Consider the following 22,515-nt stretch of genomic DNA (forward strand, 5'->3'; position numbering starts at 1 on the left):
AGCCGCCGCCTGCGTCTCCCCGTCCCTCTCCGGGGTCCCTCGGCTCCCTTCCCTCCGTGCCTCCCTCCTCCGGACCCGGGCCGGGGCCACCATGGCCGCGGCCATCGCCAGCGGCTTGATCCGCCAGAAGCGGCAGGCGCGGGAGCAACACTGGGACCGGCCGTCCGCCAGCAGGAGGCGGAGCAGCCCCAGCAAGAACCGCGGGCTCTGCAACGGTAACCTGGTGGACATCTTCTCCAAAGTTCGCATCTTCGGCCTCAAGAAGCGCAGGTTGCGGCGCCAAGGTCTGTGCGGGGGGTCCCGGTCGGGAGGCGCGTTCTCGGCCCTCTCCCATCTCCCCGCCTGTGTGGGGCCTTTTCGGGCCCCCCTCCCGCCCTCGATCTCTCATCTCACCCCCGCACCCCCACTTCGCTCCCCTCCCAGACAAGTCTCCCTTCCGAGCGCTCCGAGCGCCTTCCGCCCCCGGGAGCTGGGAACCGGCTCTCTGGCAACCTGTAGCCCCTGAAAACTCCACCGGCCAGAAGCCCGCAGGGTGGCCCGTTCCCACCGCTGCCTCTAGCTCTCCAGGCGGATGTGGGCTGACCCCCCAGGGAGAATCTCTACTCTCTCTGGGCTTCTTCCCCGCCCGGGGCGTAGAGTCTGACTCCGGAATGTTGGGGCGGTGGACGGGGGATGGAGGGGGGACCTCCCTTAACACCTCGGGGTCGCGCCGGCTGCTTCCAGTCCGCTTGGAGATGCCGGGAATTTCTGGGTCTGGCCTCTCTGGGTTTCCAGGGCTCTTGGAAACCCGCTGGGCTCTCAGACCTTGGCGGAGGGTGGTGATCTCCGCCAGGCGCTCGGCGGGGGCTGGTGCGAGAGAAGTGAGTGGGGGTGTGTTTGCCTTGGGAGCCAGCTGGGTTGAGATTTACCAGAAAGCTGCTTAGCGGGCAGCACTGGTCACTTTGAAGTCTAGGGATCGCCTCTTGGGACGAGGAGAGGGGCGCAGAGTAGGAAGAACGCATGGGAGTAGGGAGGTTGGCAGACAACCCCATACGTGGTAGTCTTGATTCAAGGACTCAAGAATTACACGAGGCAAAAGAGGCAGTTACTATAGTCAGATGACGAGAATAGTTGCCTCATTGGACGTATTTTTCGGGAAATAACTAGTGCCCAGCAAGACCTTCTGGTGCTGCCTTTAAAATGACCGGAGTCTCAGAAGGGACTTACCCCTGAGCTGAAGCCCAGAGGCTTTTGTTCCTTCTGCTAGTCGGCTGGGCATCCAGTTGCTAGGGGAGGTTGTTTGGCGAGCATGTGGGATGTTTCCGTGGGAGAAATGGGGATGGCTTGCTTTTCATCACAAAGTGGGCTCGGCAGGAAACACTGAAGAATATATTTACGTTAATAGGAGTATATGTTTGCCCAGCACATTATATTCCCGGTGCCCAGCTGTATTTATTTTAAGTTCCCTGTTGTTCCAAAGACGGTAAGAGAAGCATGTGTTTTAGGTGTGTATCTATGTGAGGGTGTGTGTATCCCACACATTTGCAGATTTATGACCAAAAGTTTCAATGCCTCTTTAAACAAAAGCTAGAACTGTATTTTTTTTAAGCCACTCCTTGTCACAGATAGAAATTGAAGTTACCGGCTCTTAGAATCAAGAAGGCAAATTTCTGAGCAGGATCAGAGAGGAAGTTCTAAGGTAGATAAATTATAGAGCTATAAGAGAAGAGACTTCCTGATGAGGAGTTTGGGGACAATGATGTTTTCAGACCAGTGTTGAAGCTGTTTAAGAAAATGGACTTTAATTTTTCACTTTAGCCTAGAGCCCTGTCCAGCCAGACACGACTGAAGTGACTTAGCAACAACTGCCCAGCAAACCTGGGTATTATAAGACCAACTGGATTGTTTTGAACCTTGTTGTTCCATGGAAGGTCACGTTATCATGATTTAACCTGTTTGCTTCTCCCCTAATTTCATCTGAATATCTTTTAGAACCCAGTTTTAACCAGCTCTAGAGCTCCAATTCTGCCATCTATTTGAGTAAATAAGCACAGTTCTTCTAGATAGGATTATTTTGATATGAACGATGATGAAAACTTAGTGTGTTTTCTTTAAATGTAAACCAGTGGATTATTTTATAAATATGAACAATAAATGTTCTGAATCATATGAGTCATGAAGAAAGGTTTGCTTTACACTTGTGAATGTTAGGATGGGGGTAAACTTTTTACCAGTGAAAAAGACATCTGAGCTGTCTATTTCAACATTTGCAACCCTGGATGCTCCCTTGACATTCGTGAGTTTGCAGTGATATGCAAGCCTCAATGATCTGCAAGAAAAATATATTTGAGGGCACTTTTGCTACCTTATTTTTGATGGAAGAATGGAAAAGAAATAGAATAGAAGGAAGGTTCATCAGGACCTTTTCTTTTATCCTTATATATTTTCTATATAAAGACATATATTCTTTAGTGAAGAAAATGTAGATAAACCCTTTGAGTATTAGAAAGGAATCATTTTTAATTTAAGCAAAATAAATGTTGAAACTATATTGTGTAAATTGTATATTAATATATAATTACATGGTTATATACTACTAAATATAACTATACACAATTCTTATTTAATTAAATATTTCTTTAGGAAATATTTTTAAGCATGTTTACCTTTTCCTCCTGTACTCATTCTTTGCATAGGAACTGACCCAAGGAAATTTTAAAATTCTGATTTCTTGATTTAAAGATATAACTTTTATGTGTGACAATTTATCATTTTATTTTAAAATTCTTAATTTGGTGAATGGTCATTGAATCTTTATAATGTGTCAAGTCCTGTTCTAGGACTTGTGTAGTGTTGAAAAGAGCAGACGATTCTTCTTGTATCATAGAGCTTATAGACGTGAGAGAAAAAGTCACTGCAAGGTAGCAAGGAACAAGTTAATAAGAAATTACAAAACTCGAGGTCCTGAAATGCACAAAGAGGGCTGAAGCAGAGAACCACGGGGCAAGGGTAGGGGGAAGGGGGCCCTAGTCAGAGCCAAGAGACAGGGTGGGAGACACTGAGAGCTACAGGTTGAAGGCTACCATCTGAGAAAGGGTGCAGAGGTCTAAAGAACAATGTGTGTGAAGCCCCTGAAGTGGGGATAATCTTAGCCTGTTGGGAGAAGGAGAGAAGGTGTAGAAACTTCAGGTATACTGCCATTTCACATTACATCTATTTTGTCTGCAGTTTGCTTTTTGACGCAGAAATGCAAATACATTTGACATGTTTGCCAACAAATAAAGAACAGCTTGATATTTTGTCTTTTGGGGAAAAGTAATATACATATCTTAGATGTAGATTTTTTTCTTCTTTTTAATCCTCCTTTAAGTAGTAATTTATTTAATATAAAAAGTATGACACATTATTATTTTACCCCTTTTGGGTCAAGCCTTACCCCCCAACTCTGATCACCTCCTGACCCCATAGAAGATGGTTTTTTCACCAGTTGAGTTGCTCCTGTAAAGGATGGAAATTTGCTAGATGGCTTAGTGGTCATGGTGGGCACCACACTCTATCTTATCTTCCAGGCTCATCTCCCTCCACTCTTAACTCTTTGGACTCCGAACATCATTCATGGTTCAACCACATGGTTTCAAATCTCTGCACTTTAGTTTGTGCTTCACTCGGCACAGAATCTCTCCCTTCACCTGTTGAAATGATGCCCATTTCTTAAAGCTTGGAAAAAATGCCAACTTCCCTAAGAAGTCTTCCCTCATTGCTGAGAAGTAAAAAGAACTCATTTTATACCTCATGATTGTTGTTTATGCCCAATAATAATTAATCCAGCACACATATTCAGTAGCTTGTAGTAGGGAGCAGTGTCTCTGTTTTTTGTATTCCTGGACTTTCAAATCTTGGCAGTGTGTCTGCCATGCCCTGGGTACTTGTCACTGCCCTCAAATTGAATTGAAATGGGGAATGTCAATATGTCCAAAGCTGAAAAACTGTTTTTGGACCACGGTACTTTAACTAGACTATTTTAGAAGTAAATATACTTTTCAAAATTTTATATCTTTTTTTTTTTTTTTTTACTTTCCCTAAGAGTACACATATATTCTATCTTTTTTTTAAGGGATTGGAGTGTGATTACATATTTGCAAGTTATTCTCAAGAATGCAAGAAAATAACCAACCTCACTTAAAGGCTTAATTAGTTTATGAAAATAGATACTTAGAATATCTGTTGACAGCTAAAAAAAGAAGGCACAAGGAAACCACCAATTTGCATCTAGTTTTATTATTTGGAATCTCAAAAACAAAAAAAAGGAAAACTGAAATAGAACCTACCTGTGATGATATATATGAACATTATATTCTAAAAGTGTTACATTTTTGTTATCAGTTTTTAAACCAAAGAAGAACTTTCATTTTTGTAGGATAATAACTTTTCAAAATCTTTGGTATAGCTAATGCAATTGTGTTTTGAAATCTTCTATATTTCATTTTTTGGCTGTTTTCATAGGAGCAATGATATCATGTGTAATGTATTTATATGTTTAATCAGTAATTATGTGGGTTTCTCACTAACAGGTTTTACCTAACATAAATTACAGGATGTCATAAGAAACAAGGAATGAAAAATGAGCTACTGAAAATTTGTTTTCAACGTATTCTGTCATATACATACACACCTATATATACATTTCTTTGCGACACTGTGATAATGAAACCCATCAGCTATCCTAACAAAAGAGAAGTGGTCTTTCTTCTTACACGGTACTGTGTAAGGAAAGCCAAACACACCCTTTCAGAAAAAAATCAACAGAAAAGAGTTGTTTCAGCAGAAGTCCACCATCGCGTCTTACTGCTTCTGAGCCATCACCATTGAAAAGAAAAAGACAGCCTACTTATTTGGGCTCTTTAGGTCAAAATAAGGAAGGAGTATTTTTCTCCCAAAGGATCATCCTGTTTTACTTTTGAAAGTATATTTTTTTTTACTTTTCTAGAATGATGTCTGTGGGAGTCTTCCTATCTATCTTTTGATAATACCTGTTGCTAACTTTGATAAGCAGAGTTTTATTACTTCTTAGTTTTATTAAGGCTAGACAAAAATTATACATTTTCTATCTTTAATGAGGGCTATTCTATCAAATGCAGGGTTTCTACGTGAGAGATATTATGGGGATATTAGTGAATTGGTACATAAAACAATTTGAAAGATTATTTTTTTTAATTGACCTTACTTCCTTATGTATATTTTCTGTGACTTGTTATGATTTCAGACATTCTACATTTGCTGAAAGCTTCTGAAAAAAGATTAATACCACTGTGGTGCAATAAATTAGTGTTGTAATATATAAAGTATAAGATAGCAGAGTAGGTCAGGTAAGATGCAAGTTAGGTTAAGTAAGTAAGATGGTTTCCTTTGGGTTAGGTTAGATTCATTGCTTGAGTTGAGTTTACATATATTGAGAAAATAGTACTATTAACTGATAAAGAAATCCTTTGACATATCTTCAAATACAGGATTTCAGAAGCACCAATTCTCCCCCACTCCCCTGACTAGGTTACCATTATCAGCTACAGATTTCACTTTATATTTCAGATTAGTAGAATCATTAGTGCAGCTGTTCTACATTTAGCTCCTAAATTCTGTTTTTTTCTGTTAGCGATTTTAGTCTATACAATGTTCCTATAAGAAAGTCATTTTAAAATAGACATGAACCTCCCCTCTTTTCAATGTAGAAAGGATATCTTCTAAATTTTATTTCCTTACTTTTAAATCATGGCAGACATTGAAAGGGAGTTGTAAATGAATTATATTTCAATCTGATTTATCACTTTGTTCTGAAATCTAGGTTTCTTTCTAGATATAGTTTATATTAATTTCTCTCCAAATGGTCAGGAATTTTAGTCAAAAAGAACTATGATATTTAGATAGTACAGATTGTATATGATATTGTAAATATAGTCATTTTAGCACTCAAAGGCTAAAAACATAATAATGGTAGATTCAAAAATATAAGAGACCATTTTAGGGGGTTTGATGCAATTGAAAGTCAACCACACTATGTTGACATGACTTAGAAAACTAATTTAGTCGTTTTATCTACAATGATTCCAACGTTCAACTTAAGAAATTGCTATGATTTAATAATTTTATTTAAATGAATATGGTACCATTCCCTGTTTCCTAGGGCTGAAAGGCTAGCTGTAAGGCATGGTAGTAGGCATCTAGACACCTTTTATAAAAATCATTTTATGTTACCACTTTGTTGTTCAGGAAAAAAGATTCTTTTCATAAAGCTATATTGTGTAAAATATTTTTTTATGGAATATGGGTTTCGCCCTATGTTTTTATACTTCTTTGACATCAGGTTTAATAGGGATCCGTATGCTATGATGACGGGCAGCAACCACTCAAAAGGCAGTGTCCCACCGGTGCCTGACATATAGCTAACACTCCACAGCATTTAATGAATGAATGAAAAATCCTGTATTTCTCAGAATTTATGAGTAGCAGTGGCATAGAGTGGCCGTTGAGATCAGTGAGCACATGGCAATGGCTGTAATTGACTGGAAACTTATTAACGCGTCACCAACCACCTATATGACACTCACAATGTCAGGCACTGCCCCTGAGTACCCCCTATCCTCGCAACAAGCAGATGTAGTAGGCACACTATGTTATCCATTATTTGATGACACACTAAAATATTACCCAACCACCCATTTTACAAATAAGGTATCTGAAACCAAAGAAAAGGATGAGTAAGTTGTCCGGGTTCACATAACGTTAAGATATGGAGCTTGGATTAAAACCTAGGTTCCAGGGTGGCTCCACGGTCCCCTCTATTAACCAGTGCCCAATATCAGTTGTAAAAGACTCTGATGCTGGGAGGGATTGGGGGCAGGAGGAGAAGGGGACGACAGAGGATGAGATGGCTGGATGGCATCACTGACTCGATGGACATGAGTCTGAGTGAACTCTGGGAGTTGGTGATGGACAGGGAGGCCTGGCATGCTGCGATTCATGGGGTCGCAAAGAGTCGGACACGACTGAGTGACTGATCTGATCTGATCTGATCTGAATATCAGTTGTCACATATTTGATTTCATTACTTCAATTAGTTGAGATTCATCACCATCTCAACGGAAACCAAGGCTCAAAGAATTTGTGTTTTGCCAAAAGACTTACAGGTAGCAAGTGACACAACCAAAATTCAAAAGCAAATTTGTCCTTCAATACTGCATCCTTCTCACCACTTTCCACTCTTTCAGTTCTCTATGGCGTTAGCATTAATGGCAGACATTATTTCAAGGCACGTAGTAGATGTGTATCATATGTATCTGTTGAGTGGATGCATGTGAAGTGAAGGGAAGTGAATGTCACTCAGTCGTGTCCAACTCTTTGCGACCCCATGGACTATACAGTCCATGGAATTCTCCAGGCCAGAATACTGGAGTGGGTAGCTTTTCCCTTCTCCATGAGATCTTTCCAACCCAGGGATCGAACCCAGGTCTCCCACATTGCAGACAGATTCTTGACCAGCTCAGCCAGGAGGGAAGCCCTAAATGCATGTACTAATGTGTTATTAACTTTTTAAAACTGATGGTGCAGGAAAGTTTGCCTGGAAGCAGAGATTTATTTGTGGGATTTGGGGAAAGAGACAAAAAAAAAAGCCATATTTTACCAAGCCATTTTTGATATAGGAATGCAGCTTTGGTTTTTCCAGCAAGTCTTTGGAAGTGACATAAGTTGATGTTATCTTCTTAATGAATTGCCACATTGACCTGAAATTCTGAAAAGGATTAATTAGGAGGGCTTTCACTAGCATGTAATGACTTTAATGTGAGGTCTTTCATTAACTTTTCATTGTCTCAGATAATATATTTTTTAATATTTCTTGTGTCTGTTAAGTTATATTCCATGATAAACTGAAGCAAACCACCAAGGTTATAGAGTCACAAATTAATCATGAAAATTTCAGACTGTTAGTAACACTGGTTCATTGTCCTTTTCTAATGAGTTCTTAGATCTTCTTCCTAATACCAATACCAGAAAAATGTAATGGAGTCAAGGCTAAAAATTGTTTGTAAATTGTATTATGGGCTTTATAACGATTGCACACATGTGAATATTTAAATCTGGTACTGCCTTGCAAGTCTCCCTGGAGAAGGAAATGGAAACCCACTCCAGCATTCTTGCCTGGAGAATCCCATGGACGGAGGAGCCTGGCAGGCTAAGATCTATGAGGTCGCAAGAAACAGACACAACTTAGTGACTAAACCACCATCACCACCACAGCCTTTGCAAGTCTAGTTATGTTATTTAGATACTTTTATTGACATATTATCTGACTCTTCTTTTCTTGTTATCTTGCTTGTTACATGGCAAAACTACGTGGTTAACCCAACTGCCCACCTACTTTGTGCCTGCGCCTACACGTCTGATTTTGGCTGAAGAGAAACACGCATATGCATGCATTGGTTCTGCTTTAAGTTCATAGTCAGTAATATCAAGTGAGCTCTTGGTACATTTTAAAAAGTCTATTTACACTTCAATAGATTATATTTCTTATCTTCTTTCTCTTCAAACATCTTAGACCTCCTCTCGTATCCTCTCCATCAACTGTGTTCTTACTTCTATTTTTCTGAGAAAATAGAAATAATTGAAAATAAATTTTCATATACTCCACAGCTGCTTTTACAGATCTATCTGCTGATCTACCCACTTTCCCCCTTTTCCTGCTGAACTTGGGAATGAACTCTCAGTGTTCCTATTTAAGGTCAAGACCTCCACAAATCGAGGAACAGAACATTTCCCCTACTTAGGGACAAAAATCCAATATTTTCCTCTCTCTTCTGCATCATGTAATTTCTATATCCTACTGTACGATTCTCATCAGCATGTAAATATACTACAATATAGTTTATCTTAGAATTTAATCTCCTGTTGATCATACATTCCTCTCTTGCTATTAAACCAACTATCTTTTATTGGCAAAACTTAAGGTAACTTTTTTTACATTTGTATTTTTGAATTTTTTAAATATCCTGTTAGTATGACAAAGGACTTCTAAGATAGGGGAAATGGTAAAAGTTTTATCTATTAAGAATTCAGGAATAAATTTATAGAGTTCTCTTATATCTTCTGGTTAGTTTCTCCAAGGGCTATGTAACCACTGGGTTCAGTGGCTACGTGAATATAGTATCTTTTCTCAGGAAACTCTTGACTGTTTGATGGACAGATGTTTTCTTCAGAATCCAACAATTTTCTCCCTTTTGAAAGGATCTTGAAAGTAGAATCTCATTGCTTAATGTCTTTTTATTCCAGCACATGCTTCATGGTAGCTCTTTAGATTTCTGTAAATAATTCCTGCCTAGCCTGGGCTACATTATGCCCTTTAAATATTTGTTCATGGCTTTTTATCCTCCTTACCATTTGGCCAGCTTACAATTGTTTAACTCTGTTAATCTTTCTGCATAAGTAAATGCCACCAGCAGCTTAATCGTTTCTGTACCTTCAATTGTTCACTGATTACCTCATCCTTATTCCAGTAAATCAGATCACTGCCGTTTGCATGAAGAAAATTTCATGCCGAGGCCAACCTTGCCATAGAGAGCACTGAACACATCTGCTGTCTCCCTTCTCTCTGGGGATGGGCTCAGACTTGAATGGAGGGATGGAGAGACTGAACAGATCTATGCAAGGTAGAAGGATCTGTCTTGGCTTCCTACTGGACATATTAAAGGAAAACATAAGGAAACTAATCAAACCTTTTTACTGAACCTGCTGGAGGTAAGAGTGTTGTACATCCCATCTCTTATTTCTCCCAACCTCAGGATATAAGGAGCATTATTTTTATCTTCATTGATGAGAGAAAGTGAGGTAATTTTTTCCGGGGACTTCTACTTGGCAGAAGGATTAACATCTTATGGGGGAAAAAAAATCCCGAATAAGCTTTTTGGACAACCCAAATATTTGCATGCTGATCTGACTGATACAGGGTGTACATTTTTAAAATGAACTCAGTGGACCTCAAATAATCGTAGAATCTTCACTATATTCCAGTATCTTACTAGATCCATCCTCAGGCTGAGCTAGAACGTCGAGCACAAGGTTCGCTCCACTCTTACTGGTTCCCCATGTTCTCTCCTGGGGGTTCCAGCCACACTGCAACCAACAGTGTTGCAACAGGGTAACCCCCTCCCTCAGAAGTGTGTCCCAAGCCCTGACACATGGGGTCTTTGCAACCCCATGGACTATAGCACACAGGCTTCCCTGTCTCTCACCGTCTCCTGGAGTTCACCCATGTTCATGTCCATTGAATTGGTGATCTCTGTGCTATACAGCAGGTTCTTACTAGTTACCTATTTTATATATGGTAGTGTGCATATGTCAGTCCCCATCTCTCAACTTATCCCTCTTATCACCTAGTAACCATAATTTCTTTCTACACACATGAATTTATTTCTGTTCATTTGTACCCTGCTTTTTTTTTTGAGTCTACATGTAGATTGTATCATTTGATATTTGACTTTCTGTGTCTGACTTACTTTACTCAGTATGACAATCTCTTAGTCCATCCATGTAGCTGCAAATAGCATTATTTGGTCCTGTTCTACGGCTGAGTAATGTTCCATTGCATATACGTACCACAACTTCTTTATCCATTCCTCTGTTGATGGATATTTATGTTGCTTCCACAGCCTGGCTATTGTAAATACTGCTGCTATGAACTTCAGAGTCTGTGGATACCTTTTTTTTTTTTATTAAAAGCTTTTTTTACATATACATGTATCTGTTATTTTCCACATTCTTGTCCTGTTTGGGTTATTCCAGAACATTGAGCAGAGTCCCCTGTGCTATACAGTAAGTCCTTGTTGGTTATCTATTTTAAATATAGCAGTGTGTGCATGTCCATCCCAAACTCCCAAGCTATCCCTCCCCTGACTCTTCCCCATATTTGTCTTTGGAAGAGTACCTTTTAGCTTCAAGTTTGAGACAAGTTGTAGCTAAGGGCACTTTTATCAGCTCCTCCTTCCCTTTCTCTTTGTGTCCAATTGTGAAAGACAGAGAAAATATGTCACATGTATGAGTGTGTTTATGTGTAAATTAAAAGATTAATGTGAAGCTTGCTATGTGATACAGATATCACATGAGGTATAAAAACAAAGTACTAAGTGTGTTCAATTCCAAATATATATATATACACACTTAAATTCGATGTGCTTACACATGTGAATATGGAGACAAAATAAAAGAGAAACCTGCTTAAGTCTCTACTAAAAGTTAGTTTAATGCCTCCCAGTACTTCTAGAACTCAATTTTTCAAACATCTTTTTTGTTTTTCCATAACCAACCTCATTATATTTTTCTGGGATTGATATTTGCATAGAATTTTTTTTTATTCAAAGCTTTAATAAGACCCAGTAGGTACTAAGACAAAATCCATTTGAAAGGAATAAAGTTGCAATGAAGAAATTTCGAAGCAGTGACAAGCCTGTAAGTGATACATGTAACTGAAATGAATTCTCACACACACACACACACACACACATTCACTCACACCCATCTCACAACCATGTTCTGCAACTTAAATGGATTGTTATGGAACCCATAGGGAATTTCACGGCAACCCACTCCAGTGTTCTTGCCTGGAGAACCCCAGGGACGGGGGAGCCTGGTGGGCTGCCGTCTATGGGGTCGCACAGAGTCGGACACAACTGAAGCGACTTAGCAGCAGCAGCAGGGAATTTCAATCTTCAGTTTTAAGTCCATTATATAAAATTGCACACATTTGTCAAGAGCAGCATACCTGGCCCCTAAATAGCAATTGTGAGAGAGTGAGGAAAGACAAACAGAAAATTGGAAAAAGTAATCTACATGGCAGCATTGGTTGGAATAGAAAAAAACAAGACCATTGGATTGTAGCCAGTTGGAATTGACTGCAACACCTCTTTCTTTGGAGGAGAGGGAGAAACACTAAGTCAGTGAAATTCTCAATTTTAAGAAGCTGAATTAGTCAAACATAGGACTAAAGCTAATGGATTTGTATCAAAAGTGCTGGTTTTGAAAGTAGCGTAGACTCATGTATTTCTGATTAGCAATCAGCCAGGGAAACTTCAAGATTCTCAAAAACCATGACAGAGTTTGGAACAGGATAAACAGTCTTTGGTAAAAATCTCAGTAAATAGTAATTTTCCTAGTGAAGAAAGTAATTATAAGTCAAGAGGATTCCTTTGTGCTTCAGGGAGCTGGTTATTAGAGCTTGTATCCAAGGTGATTCCATTTAAAGAGTGCTTTATCCACGAGTGGCTTGATTAAACACACTGGTTTAATAGCTACTGTATCAATACTGGATGTGACATCCTGTTCATGCATATCCTGATACTGGATTTCAAGTTGCAGCTAAGGAACTACTTGTCTTGTAATACTTGTCTTCTGGGTTTATGTTTGAGAAATATGTAAGTTCTATTAATTCAAAATATGCCTGTATATGATAAAGAAAGTCTTAAATGTAAACATTTACCATCAGAAAGCTAAAAGTGAGGACAGAATGAAAAAGGACAGAAAAGATAATAGAGAGAGAAAACCCTCTGAATGTAGAAGATACAATCATCAAGCAGAGTCCTTAAGGCTGAGACTTGTATGCACTTACATGTATTTTCCTGGCAAAGTGGCTCTTTATGTCTGGTCGTCTTTAAGCATTTGTTGCCTTGAGTAATTTAAGGGTGTTGCTGAAATAATAAATCTGAGATACCCCAATTGTTGCAAGTAAGTATAAAGCAACCAGTATCTTAACTTACCAAACTTTACCATTGTCTACATTAAAATCATAGAAACTTATAGACCACATTATGTCTAATTTTAAGTTAAAAAATGGAAATGTATGGATATTAGTCATTTTTCCTGGGTTATATAGTCTATACTATAGGAGCAGTAGGATTAAAACCCTATAGTTTGGGATTTCTACTGTAAGGTCTGCTCTTTTATCATATAGCTATCTTTCCCCCCAAAGTTTCTTGATAATGATTAAGAACAATGTACATAGGACATTCTTTCCAATTAGGGAATACTTGCAAGTTTCAGAACATTCTTCCTAACCAGGGTTGGAATTTACCCACTGGGATGTGAACAGGGGATGATGCTAAGAATTATGGCTTTACTTCATCTTCTCCCATCTTTTATTTCTCTTCCATGCTTCTATTTAATTATGGGCAATTCCAACTCCATTTTTTTTTTTTCAGAAAGATTTTCTTTCATTGCTTCATAAATTTTGCAAGACAGTAAAATCCAGGTGACAACCCAACCGAATAAACGCTCTTCCCCAACTTTTGGGAAATGGTGTGCCTTGTGCTTTTGTCCATCTTAAGCTTTTGCTTTTACAAAAAGGCATTTGTTTTTCTACTGATTAAGAAATCCCCTCAGTATTTCTCATATAACAGTAGAGTAGAAGACATTAAAAACTCCTGGCGTTAAACACTTCCGAAGGCTTATTAAATGAACTTTAGATTGAAATGTATGTCATCTAATTCTATTTTATAAGTTTTATGGCAGTTTTTACATTTAAAGCATATCTCAACTTTAGAATCAGTATTTTATTAAAGTATAATATACACATTGAAAAGTGCACAAATAGCATACAACTTAATGAATTTTCACAAGATGAATACTCTTGTATAAAGATCACTTGGATCGAGAATAAAGCAATGCCCTTGAAATTCCACACACATGCCTTTCCTATTAGTAAACCCTAAATATAGGCGCTGTGTTGACTTCTAACACAATATAATAGCTTTCCCTGTTTCAAAACATAAAAACACAAACAGCATGTGCTTTTTGAGTCTGCCTCATTTTCCTTCACGTTATATTTGGAGATCTATTGTTATAATCACTGGGAGTCATTCGTAGCATCTGAGCAATGTCTCCCTTTGTTGTGATAAGGATAGTTTGTGCCTTTTCTCCTTTTTCTCAAATACATATGACTTGCACATACAAAATACCCATTTTATTTATATGTACTATATTTTATTGGTCTTTTTAAAAGAAGACACTTTGGGAAAAAAAGAGAAGACACTTTGGGATTAGTTGATTTTTTTATCGTATATTTTTTGTTTCAAAAGCTTCTGTTCTTAACCTTAAATCCTTCTGTTTTCTAAAGATTAAATTTGCTGTTTTAACTTCTTGAGAGTATAAAGTAGAAGTTCATTAATTTAAGTCATTAGGGAATTTAAACACATTTAAGTTATAAATTTATCTGAAAACATGGGCTTGTGAGCATTTACCTTTGGGTATGTTACACAAGTTATGCTGTGTTATATATTCATTTTCCTTTCAGTAAAACATTTTCTAATTCCCATTGTAATTTCTTCTTTTACCTATGGTTATTTAGAGGTGCTTGTTTGATTTTCAAACATTTAGGGATTATCCAGTTTTTTTATAATTATTTGCTAAGTTTCTAGGTCAAATCCACTGTAATCAGAAAACAAATGAAAGATGCAGATTGAAAGCAAAATATTTATATTTTTCGGTTGGCAAGTAGAACATTTTATCTGTATCAATTATATCAAGTTGGTTAATTATATAGTTCAAACTTTTTCTGTTAAGAATTGATTTTTTTCTTTACTTTTGTCCGTTACAGAGACAGCTATGTTAAAAATCTCCCATATATGACTGTAGATTTTTCTGTATTCCTTTAGCTCCATCAGATTTTGCCTTTGTTCTTTATAGGTTAATACAAAATTATTATATCTTACTGGTAGATATACACTTTTATCATAATATCTTATTTTTTTCTTGCTTTAATGTATATTTTGTTGGCTATTAGGATAACTATGCCAGCTTTCTTTGCTTTAGTATTTCCATGGTGATTATTCTTCATATTTTTAATTTTTATATATCCTTATACTTAACCATGACATTTAAAATGTAACTTTATTTTGTTTTACTTTAGTTTTTGTTTTAAATACACTGTCAATCTCTGACTTTTAATGGGAATATATTTGGTCTATTTGCATTTAATGAAATTACTGATATAGTTGAATTTAATTGCACCATATTAACATTTGTTTTCTCTTTGTCCAACCTATTCAATATTCCTTTTATTATTATTTCCTTGTGTTCTTTTAATGTGTTAAGAATATTTTCTATTCCATTTCCCCCCATTATTAGCCTGAGGTTTATACATCCATTACAAATATTTTAGTGATTGTCCTGGATAATATCACATTTAATGTTGAGTTAAGAGATTTTAATATATAAATTTGAATCCTTTCCACTTTTAATACAATATTAGAACTTTATTATACTTTACCACATAATCTCTAGTTTTTTTCTTTTCTATTGTCATGCTTTGATTTATATATATGCATAAAACTTACAAGAAATTGTTTTTATTATTTGGTGCACTCAATATTTGTTTAGATAATTGTGTTTTTCCTTGCTCTTTATTGCTTCCTACATTTTTGTGTTTCCATCTGGGAATTTTTTTTTCCTTTTGCCTTAACAACTTTTTAGTAGTAGTACTATTTTAGTGTAGTCTATTGGTTATGAATGCTCTCCATTTTCTTTGTGTGCAAATTTATTTTGCCTTTTATTTTAGACAGTGTTTTTACTGATCATAGAATTCTAGATTTGAAGTTATTTTGTTTGTTTTCTTGGTGGATTTTTTGTTTTATTTATTTACGTTTATTATTTTGATGTGGACCCTTTTAAAATTCTTTATTGAATTTGTTACAGTATTGCTTCTGTTTTGTTTTATGTTTTGGTTTTGGCTGCGAGGCATGTAGGATCTTAGCTCTCTGACCAGGGATCAAACCTGCAAACCTTCCTTGGGGGTCCAGTGGTTAAGACTGTGCCTTCTGATGCAGGCACAAGGAAGTCCCTGGAAGTTATTTTCTATCATCACTTTAATAATGGCATTCTATGTGGAAACAGTGTCAGACTTTATTTTTCTGGGCTCCAAAATCACTACAGATGGTGACTGCAGCCATGAAATTAAAAGACACTTACTCCTTGGAAGGAAAGTTATGACCAGCCTAGATAGCATATTCAAAAGCAGAGACATTACTTTGCCAACAAAGGGTCATCTAGTCAAGGCTATGGTTTTTCCAGTGGTCATGTATGGATGTGAGGGTTGGACTGTGAAGAAGGCTGAGAGCTGAAGAATTGATGCTTTTGAACTGTGGTATTGGAGAAGACTCTTGAGAGTCCCTTGGACTGCAAGGAGATCCAACCAGTCCATTCTGAAGGAGATCAGCCCTGGGATTTCTTTGGAAGGAATGATGCTAAAGCTGAAACTCCAGTACTTTGGCCACCTCATGCGAAGAGTTGACTCATTGGAAAAGACTCTGATGCTGGGAGGGATTGGGGGCAGGAGGAGAAGGGGATGACAGAGGATGAGATGGCTGGATGGCATCACTGACTTGATGGACTTGAGTCTGAGTGAACTCCGGGAGTTTGTGATGGACAGGGAGGCCTGGCGTGCTGCGATTTATGGAGTTGCAAAGAGTCAGACACGACTGAGCAACTGATCTGATCTGATCTGATTGTCTTCCAGTTTCCATTATTTCCTCTAGAAAATTCAAGTGTCACCTAATTGTCACTCATTAGAAAAGAATATGCATTCATTTTTCTCAAGCTTTTCAAAAAGATTTTTTTCTTGCGTTTTTCCCCTTCTCTTTTATTTCAGCAAGTTTATCATGCCTAGGTATAGTTTTATTTGTATTTCTCTTGCATGAGGTTTGCAGCACATTTTGAACCACTTTGGGGTATAAGGTTTTAGGTCAGCTTCAGAATTTGTAAACATTTTATTCAAATATAACCATTCTCTCACTTTCATCTTTCTAGGACTTCAGTTACCTCTATGTTATTGCTTTTCATTATGTCTTACACGTTCTTACTCCTTTTTCCAGATTTTGCACATTTTTATGCTCTCTACTTTAGTTTGCAAATTTTCAAGAGTTTTTTTCCAGTTATTTAATCATCTCTTCTCTTTCTGCTAAACAAAAATCTATTGATATTTTTCTTTCCATTACTATATATTTTTCAATTTTAGAAATTTCATTGATTATTTCAGTTCTCTGGTTAGATGATCATTTCTTCTCTTTTCTTAAACATATCAATTAGTTATTTTAAAGTCTGTGTCTGTTAACTCTAATATCTGGAACACCTAACAGTGTGTGTTTATCTTCTGTTTCTCTCTTGTACTTTGTCATATTTTCTTTGATAATTTGGCAGTTTTTACTGAGCTTTGAACATTTTAGGTAGAGAACCTTACAGACTGCCTATGATTTTATCTCCCTTGGAGAGGATATATATATTTTTCTTTTTGCAGGTAATTAGAGTAAGGACTGCCAATGCAGGAGATGCAAGAGACTCAGGTTTGATCTGTGGGTCAGGAAGGTCCCCTGGAGAAGGAAATGGCAACCCACTCCAGTATTCTTGCCTGGAGAATCCCATGGACAGAAGAGCCTGATGGGCTACAATCCATGGGGTCGTGAAGAGTTGGACAGGACTGAGTGACTGAGCATACATGCATGCACAGAGTAAGGGCAGGAAACTCCTAATTATTCTAGTGAGAATTGCATTCAAAGTTGGTTTTCAACTGTATGTGTGTGTATGTGTTAGCTTGTCTGTTTGTAGATAGTGTTTTGGCAAAAGAGAACTTTTTAGGGGTTCCAGCTGAAAGCCTGGATGTTTACCAAGGCCGCTACTCCTTAGCAAGCCCTGAGCTCCAATTTCTGTCTCTTTAGTCTTGTGGACTACCAAAAGCTCTGCTCTGATTTTCGGTCTTTTTCCTTCCTCTGCTTCTGAACAGCAGAACAATTCTTAGAGAACAAATGAAGGGCAATACCGTGCTCGTCTCCATGTTTCCTTCTGGGATGTTGGCCCCTCCAGTTCTGGTTGCCTGGGATGCTCTCCAGGGCCTTCAAACAAACTTCTTTTCTTTCCTTCTTCCTCTTTTCTTTCCTTTTAGAAGTATCTGGCTTTCGTATATGATAAATTTGGTCCTGTGCTGTTTACTCAGTTGTAACTAGCAGTGAAATTGGTTTTCTTTTTTTAATCCTAACTCACAGAGAAACTGGCAGTTAGGAAATACTGTTTTGCTTTCTTGGCCTCACTGGGGGCTTAGCAACAGTAAAGAATCCACCTGCCAATGCAGGAGATACGGATTCCATCGCTAGATTGGACAGATCCCCTGGAGAAGGAAATGGCAACCCACTCCAGTGTTCTTGCCTAGGAAATGCCATGGACAGAGGAGCCTGGTGGGCTACAGTCCACGGGGTCACAAAAGAGTCGGACATGACTTAGCAGCTAAACAACAAAAATGAATTTTGCTTTCTGGTCTGCATTTCCTGAATATAGTAAGAATATCAATATCTTGATGAAAGTTGACTGTTGTTGGGATACAGAGGTATGATCAACAGTTCAATTACAAGTTTTCTTATAAGTTGATTGGTTTTGTTGTAAGACAAATTCTTGACAATCTTTTTGGTTTGTTTCCTCTTTTGGAACATTACCTACTGGCTAAACGTATTTTCAGTTCTAATTTCTAGTAAAATCTGGAGCAATGATTATTTTTGTCAATAACTGTTTCTGAATGTAAATCTTTTGCATATTACTTGTCATGCTATTATACTGTGTGTATTGCCAGCTGTAAGTATTTTAAGGCTTTTTGTTCTATTATAAAAATTGGGTTGTTTTTTCATTTTCCAAATCCATTCCCTGGCAGTTGCTAACAGTGACAAGGATGTAGTTTATCAAATTGGCTTCCAGAATGTTATAAATTTGTGGACTTGCAAAGAGTAATATAAAAATTTGCATGTGTTCTAATTTTGGCTGAGTCCTTAAAGTTTACAAGAAAGATGAAATGGCATAGCCCATGCTCCAGGTTGCTATAACTCTGGGAAACAGTTTTATTCTTATTTACAAACAACTTTAAAAGACTGGAGTCCACTTGACAAGAAGTCCAAATATTCTGGCTTGAATCCTATGGTGTGCTACAATGCTCATGCTAGCTTGGACCCACCCTGAACTGCCTTGATTTTGCAGAGCTGTGTCAGATTAAGGCAGTGTATTTTTGAATCATTGATTCAGTTGTTCTAATATTCAGTATTTTTATTTGTGAATTAAGTTATTATAATATCTATTTTGCTTATCTCATAAGTAAGACTCAAATGAGATAATACATGTGAAAGTGCTTTGTAAACTCCCAAACTCTATATGCATACAATGGGGGGCCAGCCCTAGGCCTGGATAAAACCGTTCAGAACATCTATTGATCAGGTCACTCCTCCTTTAATATATAACAACGTATCTCCCAGCACATTCTGTCTCTAATTTAATTCCAAGGAACATTAACATAAATTCTTTTTGGAAATCTAGACTGGGAGGAAAACGTAAAGTTATTGGTTACTAAGTTTTGCATTTCTTATCTTTATTTGTGCTGTAGTATATTTTCCTACATCTTTCCTTTGTCATGCTCAGTCACTCAGTCGTTTCCAACTCTTTGCCATGGACTGTAACCTGCCAGGCTCCTCTGTCCATGGGATTTTCCCAGGCAAAAATACTGAAGTGAGCTGCCATTTCCTACTCCAAGGGATCTTCCCAATTCAGGGGTCAAACCTACGTCTCTTGCATTGGCAGGCGGATTCTCTACCACTGTGCCATCTGGGAAGCCCATGTCTTTCCTAGAAGGAATTTAGAAAACCTTCCAGTTCAATCATCTCATTGTGTAGATAAGGTAACCTACAAATATAAAGCCCAAATACGTAGGGATTCCTACGATGGTCTCATGGTTAGGCCCTGCCAGAGCCAGATAAGAAATGGTTCTCTTGATTTGTTTTCTTGGTGTGCTGAGTATGACGTAGAATTTCACCATTTCAGATACACACAGATACACACGTCTGTGTATGTGCACACATATACACACAGGAAGAAAAATAACTTTCCATAGGCTGCGTGGAAGGATCTGACTTCATTTCACACCTCTTCCTTCATTCCAAAGTAGATTTCCTTTCCATTCAGATACACCTATTTCCAGGCATTAGTTGTTCCTCTTGGAATCTTTCACTGCCTCTCAACCGGCATCTTTTTTTCTACCTTGGAGTCACACTGTGAGAACATCTGACTACTAGAGCCCAAAGTCTGTGAACAGGACCCATAAAGTTCTTGAAGAACAGTGTGATGGCTGGAGAGTAATGCGATTTATGCAGAAGTAAAATCCTCGCAGGGGGTGAAAGTGGAGAAGGAGGCTCTGGAACGTAGTCAAGGAGAGAAAGAAAAGACACAGCACCTGAGTGTGTGTCAGAGCTTTACATGTTGTTCTCCAGGCTGTGGGGAAGATCAATTTGAAAATAAAAGGCAAAATATTTAGCTGAGATCGACTTGGTGACATAACACTCAGGGACTGTTGTTGTTCTGCCTCGATCGCAGGCAAAGTGTTTTCTGCTCACCACCATGTTTTGCAAAGGGGTGTGGATACTCTTGGGGGACAGAACAGTACACGGGGGTATGAGAGCCCAGAGGTATATCTTTGTGCAGCATCAGTTGTAGTTAGTGATTAAGAATAACTGGGGCTTCCCTGGTGGCTCAGTGGTAAAGAATCTGCCTGCTAATGCAGGAGACACAGATTTGCTCCCTGGGTTGAGAAGATTCCCTGAAGGAGGAAATGCCAACCCACTCCAATGTTCTTGCCTGGAGAATCTCATGGACAGAAGAGTCGTCTGGCAGGCTACAGTCCACAGGGTCACAAAGAGTCAGACACAACTGAGCAACTGAGCCTGTAGCATAATTTTAGTGAAGCATTTAAAAATATTTATATCAACCAAAGCCAGATTATAGAGTGGAATACATATTTCAAATTTTTCAGTAAAATACACGATTCCAAAGAAACTCCTGCTTACTGGGTACTATTTGAGGCTTCTTTCCTCAGACCCACCAGTAAATATGACAACTTACTTTGCTCTGCTCTTAAAAGTGCTTAAGTAAAATGTTTGAGAAGCACTGGATCATGTGTGTTGTTGAATATGTAGTCAATTTTTATAGTTCCTACAAACCTTTCCTTTCACTTTCAGACCTTCTGAATGCCAAATATCAGATGTTGTTGCTGTTTTTCAGTCTCTCAGTCGTGTCCAACTCTTTGCGACCCCATGGACTACAGCATGCCAGGCTTTGCTGTCCTTCACCATCCCGCAGAGCTTGCTCAAACTCATGTCCATGGAGTTGGCGATGCCATCCAACCATCTTGTTCATCCTCTGTCATCCCCTTCTCCTCTGGCCTCCAGTCTTGTCCAACATCAGAGTCTTTTCCAATGAGTCAGTTCTTCACATCAGGTGGCCAAAGTACTGGAGCTTCAGCATCACTCCTTCCAATGAATATTCAGGGTTAATTTCCTTGAGGATGGACTGGTTGGATCTCCTTGCAGTCCAGGGGACTCTCAAGAGTCTTCTCCGACACCACAGTTCAAAAGCATCAATTCTTCAGTGCTCAGCTTTCTTTATGGTTCAGCTCTCACGTGCATACATGATTACTGAAACACCCGTACCTTTGACTATATGGACCTTTGTTGGCAGAATAATATCAGATGTTGCCTTTTCTAGTAATAATTCCTAGTGCAAAGTATAGATGGTTGATTCTTTTCAAATTGATGTAATTGTCCTCCTACATTTTAATTTGCCAAACTTCCTCTCTTGGGCAGCTGTGTTTGTACCTCATGGCCCTTCTAATGAGAGTAATTATTTTTCATCTGGCTTTCAAAGATTTCACAAATTTGCCTAACATGAAAGAACATGTGATATTCACATCCAGGATAAAAAGGAAGCATTTTTACTGTGTAAAGCCAACTTTGAATGAACACGTGGGGGAGGAAATAAAGGAAGCAATGGAGAAGAAATGCATAAAGTGACTCACCTGACAGAATTCTGCACTGAAATTGATGCCTGCACTTTGTAAAGGACTCAAAGCATTTGAAAGGATATTAAATTATCAGACTTCAAAAATTGTTGAAAATCTAATGGCTTCTTTAAAAATATGTACTTTGGAGAAAGTAAAAAGATCTTTCTCAAGTAGTCATTAGGAGATTAATGGCTTGTAAGATCTCTGAGTCCCATGCCCACACTAAAATTATGACAAAAGGAATATATTTAGACCTTAATTTGAGGAAACTCAGAGAGAGATGTTAATATTAACTGTGACCCCTCAGTTCAGTTCAGTCACTCAGTCGTGTCCCACTCTTTGCAACTCCATGAACTGCAGCATGTCAGGCCTCCCTGTCCAATATCAACTCCCGAAATTTACTCAAACTCATGTCCATTGAGTCAGTGATGCCATCTAACCATCTCATTCTTTGTCATCTCCTTCTTCTCCTGCCTTCAGTATTTCCCAGCATCAGGGTCTTTTCAAATGAATCAGTTCTTAGCATCAGATGGCCAAAGAATTGGAGTTTCAGCTTCAGTATCAGTCCTTCCAATGAATATTCAGGACTGATCTCCTTTAGGATGGACTGGTTGGATCTCCTTGCAGTCCAAGGAACTCTCAAGAGTCTT

The 22,515-nt window shown here is 38.3% G+C and overlaps 1 protein-coding gene across 2 annotated transcripts in view; it reads left to right on the forward strand.

Annotated features, from left to right (window-relative positions):
* The window catches only part of FGF14 (fibroblast growth factor 14), a 640,089-nt gene that overhangs the window by 477,679 nt on the left and 139,895 nt on the right, over window positions 1-22,515 (forward strand). The window contains exon 1 of one of the 2 annotated variants that reach the window (XM_010831482.1): window positions 92-284. The exons of the other annotated variant lie outside the window; for it this stretch is intronic. Coding sequence (XP_010829784.1) covers window positions 92-284 — 193 coding nt within the window. Of the gene's footprint in view, window positions 1-91; window positions 285-22,515 lie in introns of those variants that run through there. 2 annotated transcript variants of the gene reach the window in all.

Source organism: Bison bison, unplaced genomic scaffold, assembly GCF_000754665.1.
Source record: "Bison bison bison isolate TAMUID 2011002044 unplaced genomic scaffold, Bison_UMD1.0 scf7180017864527, whole genome shotgun sequence".
Lineage (NCBI taxonomy): Eukaryota > Metazoa > Chordata > Mammalia > Artiodactyla > Bovidae > Bison > Bison bison.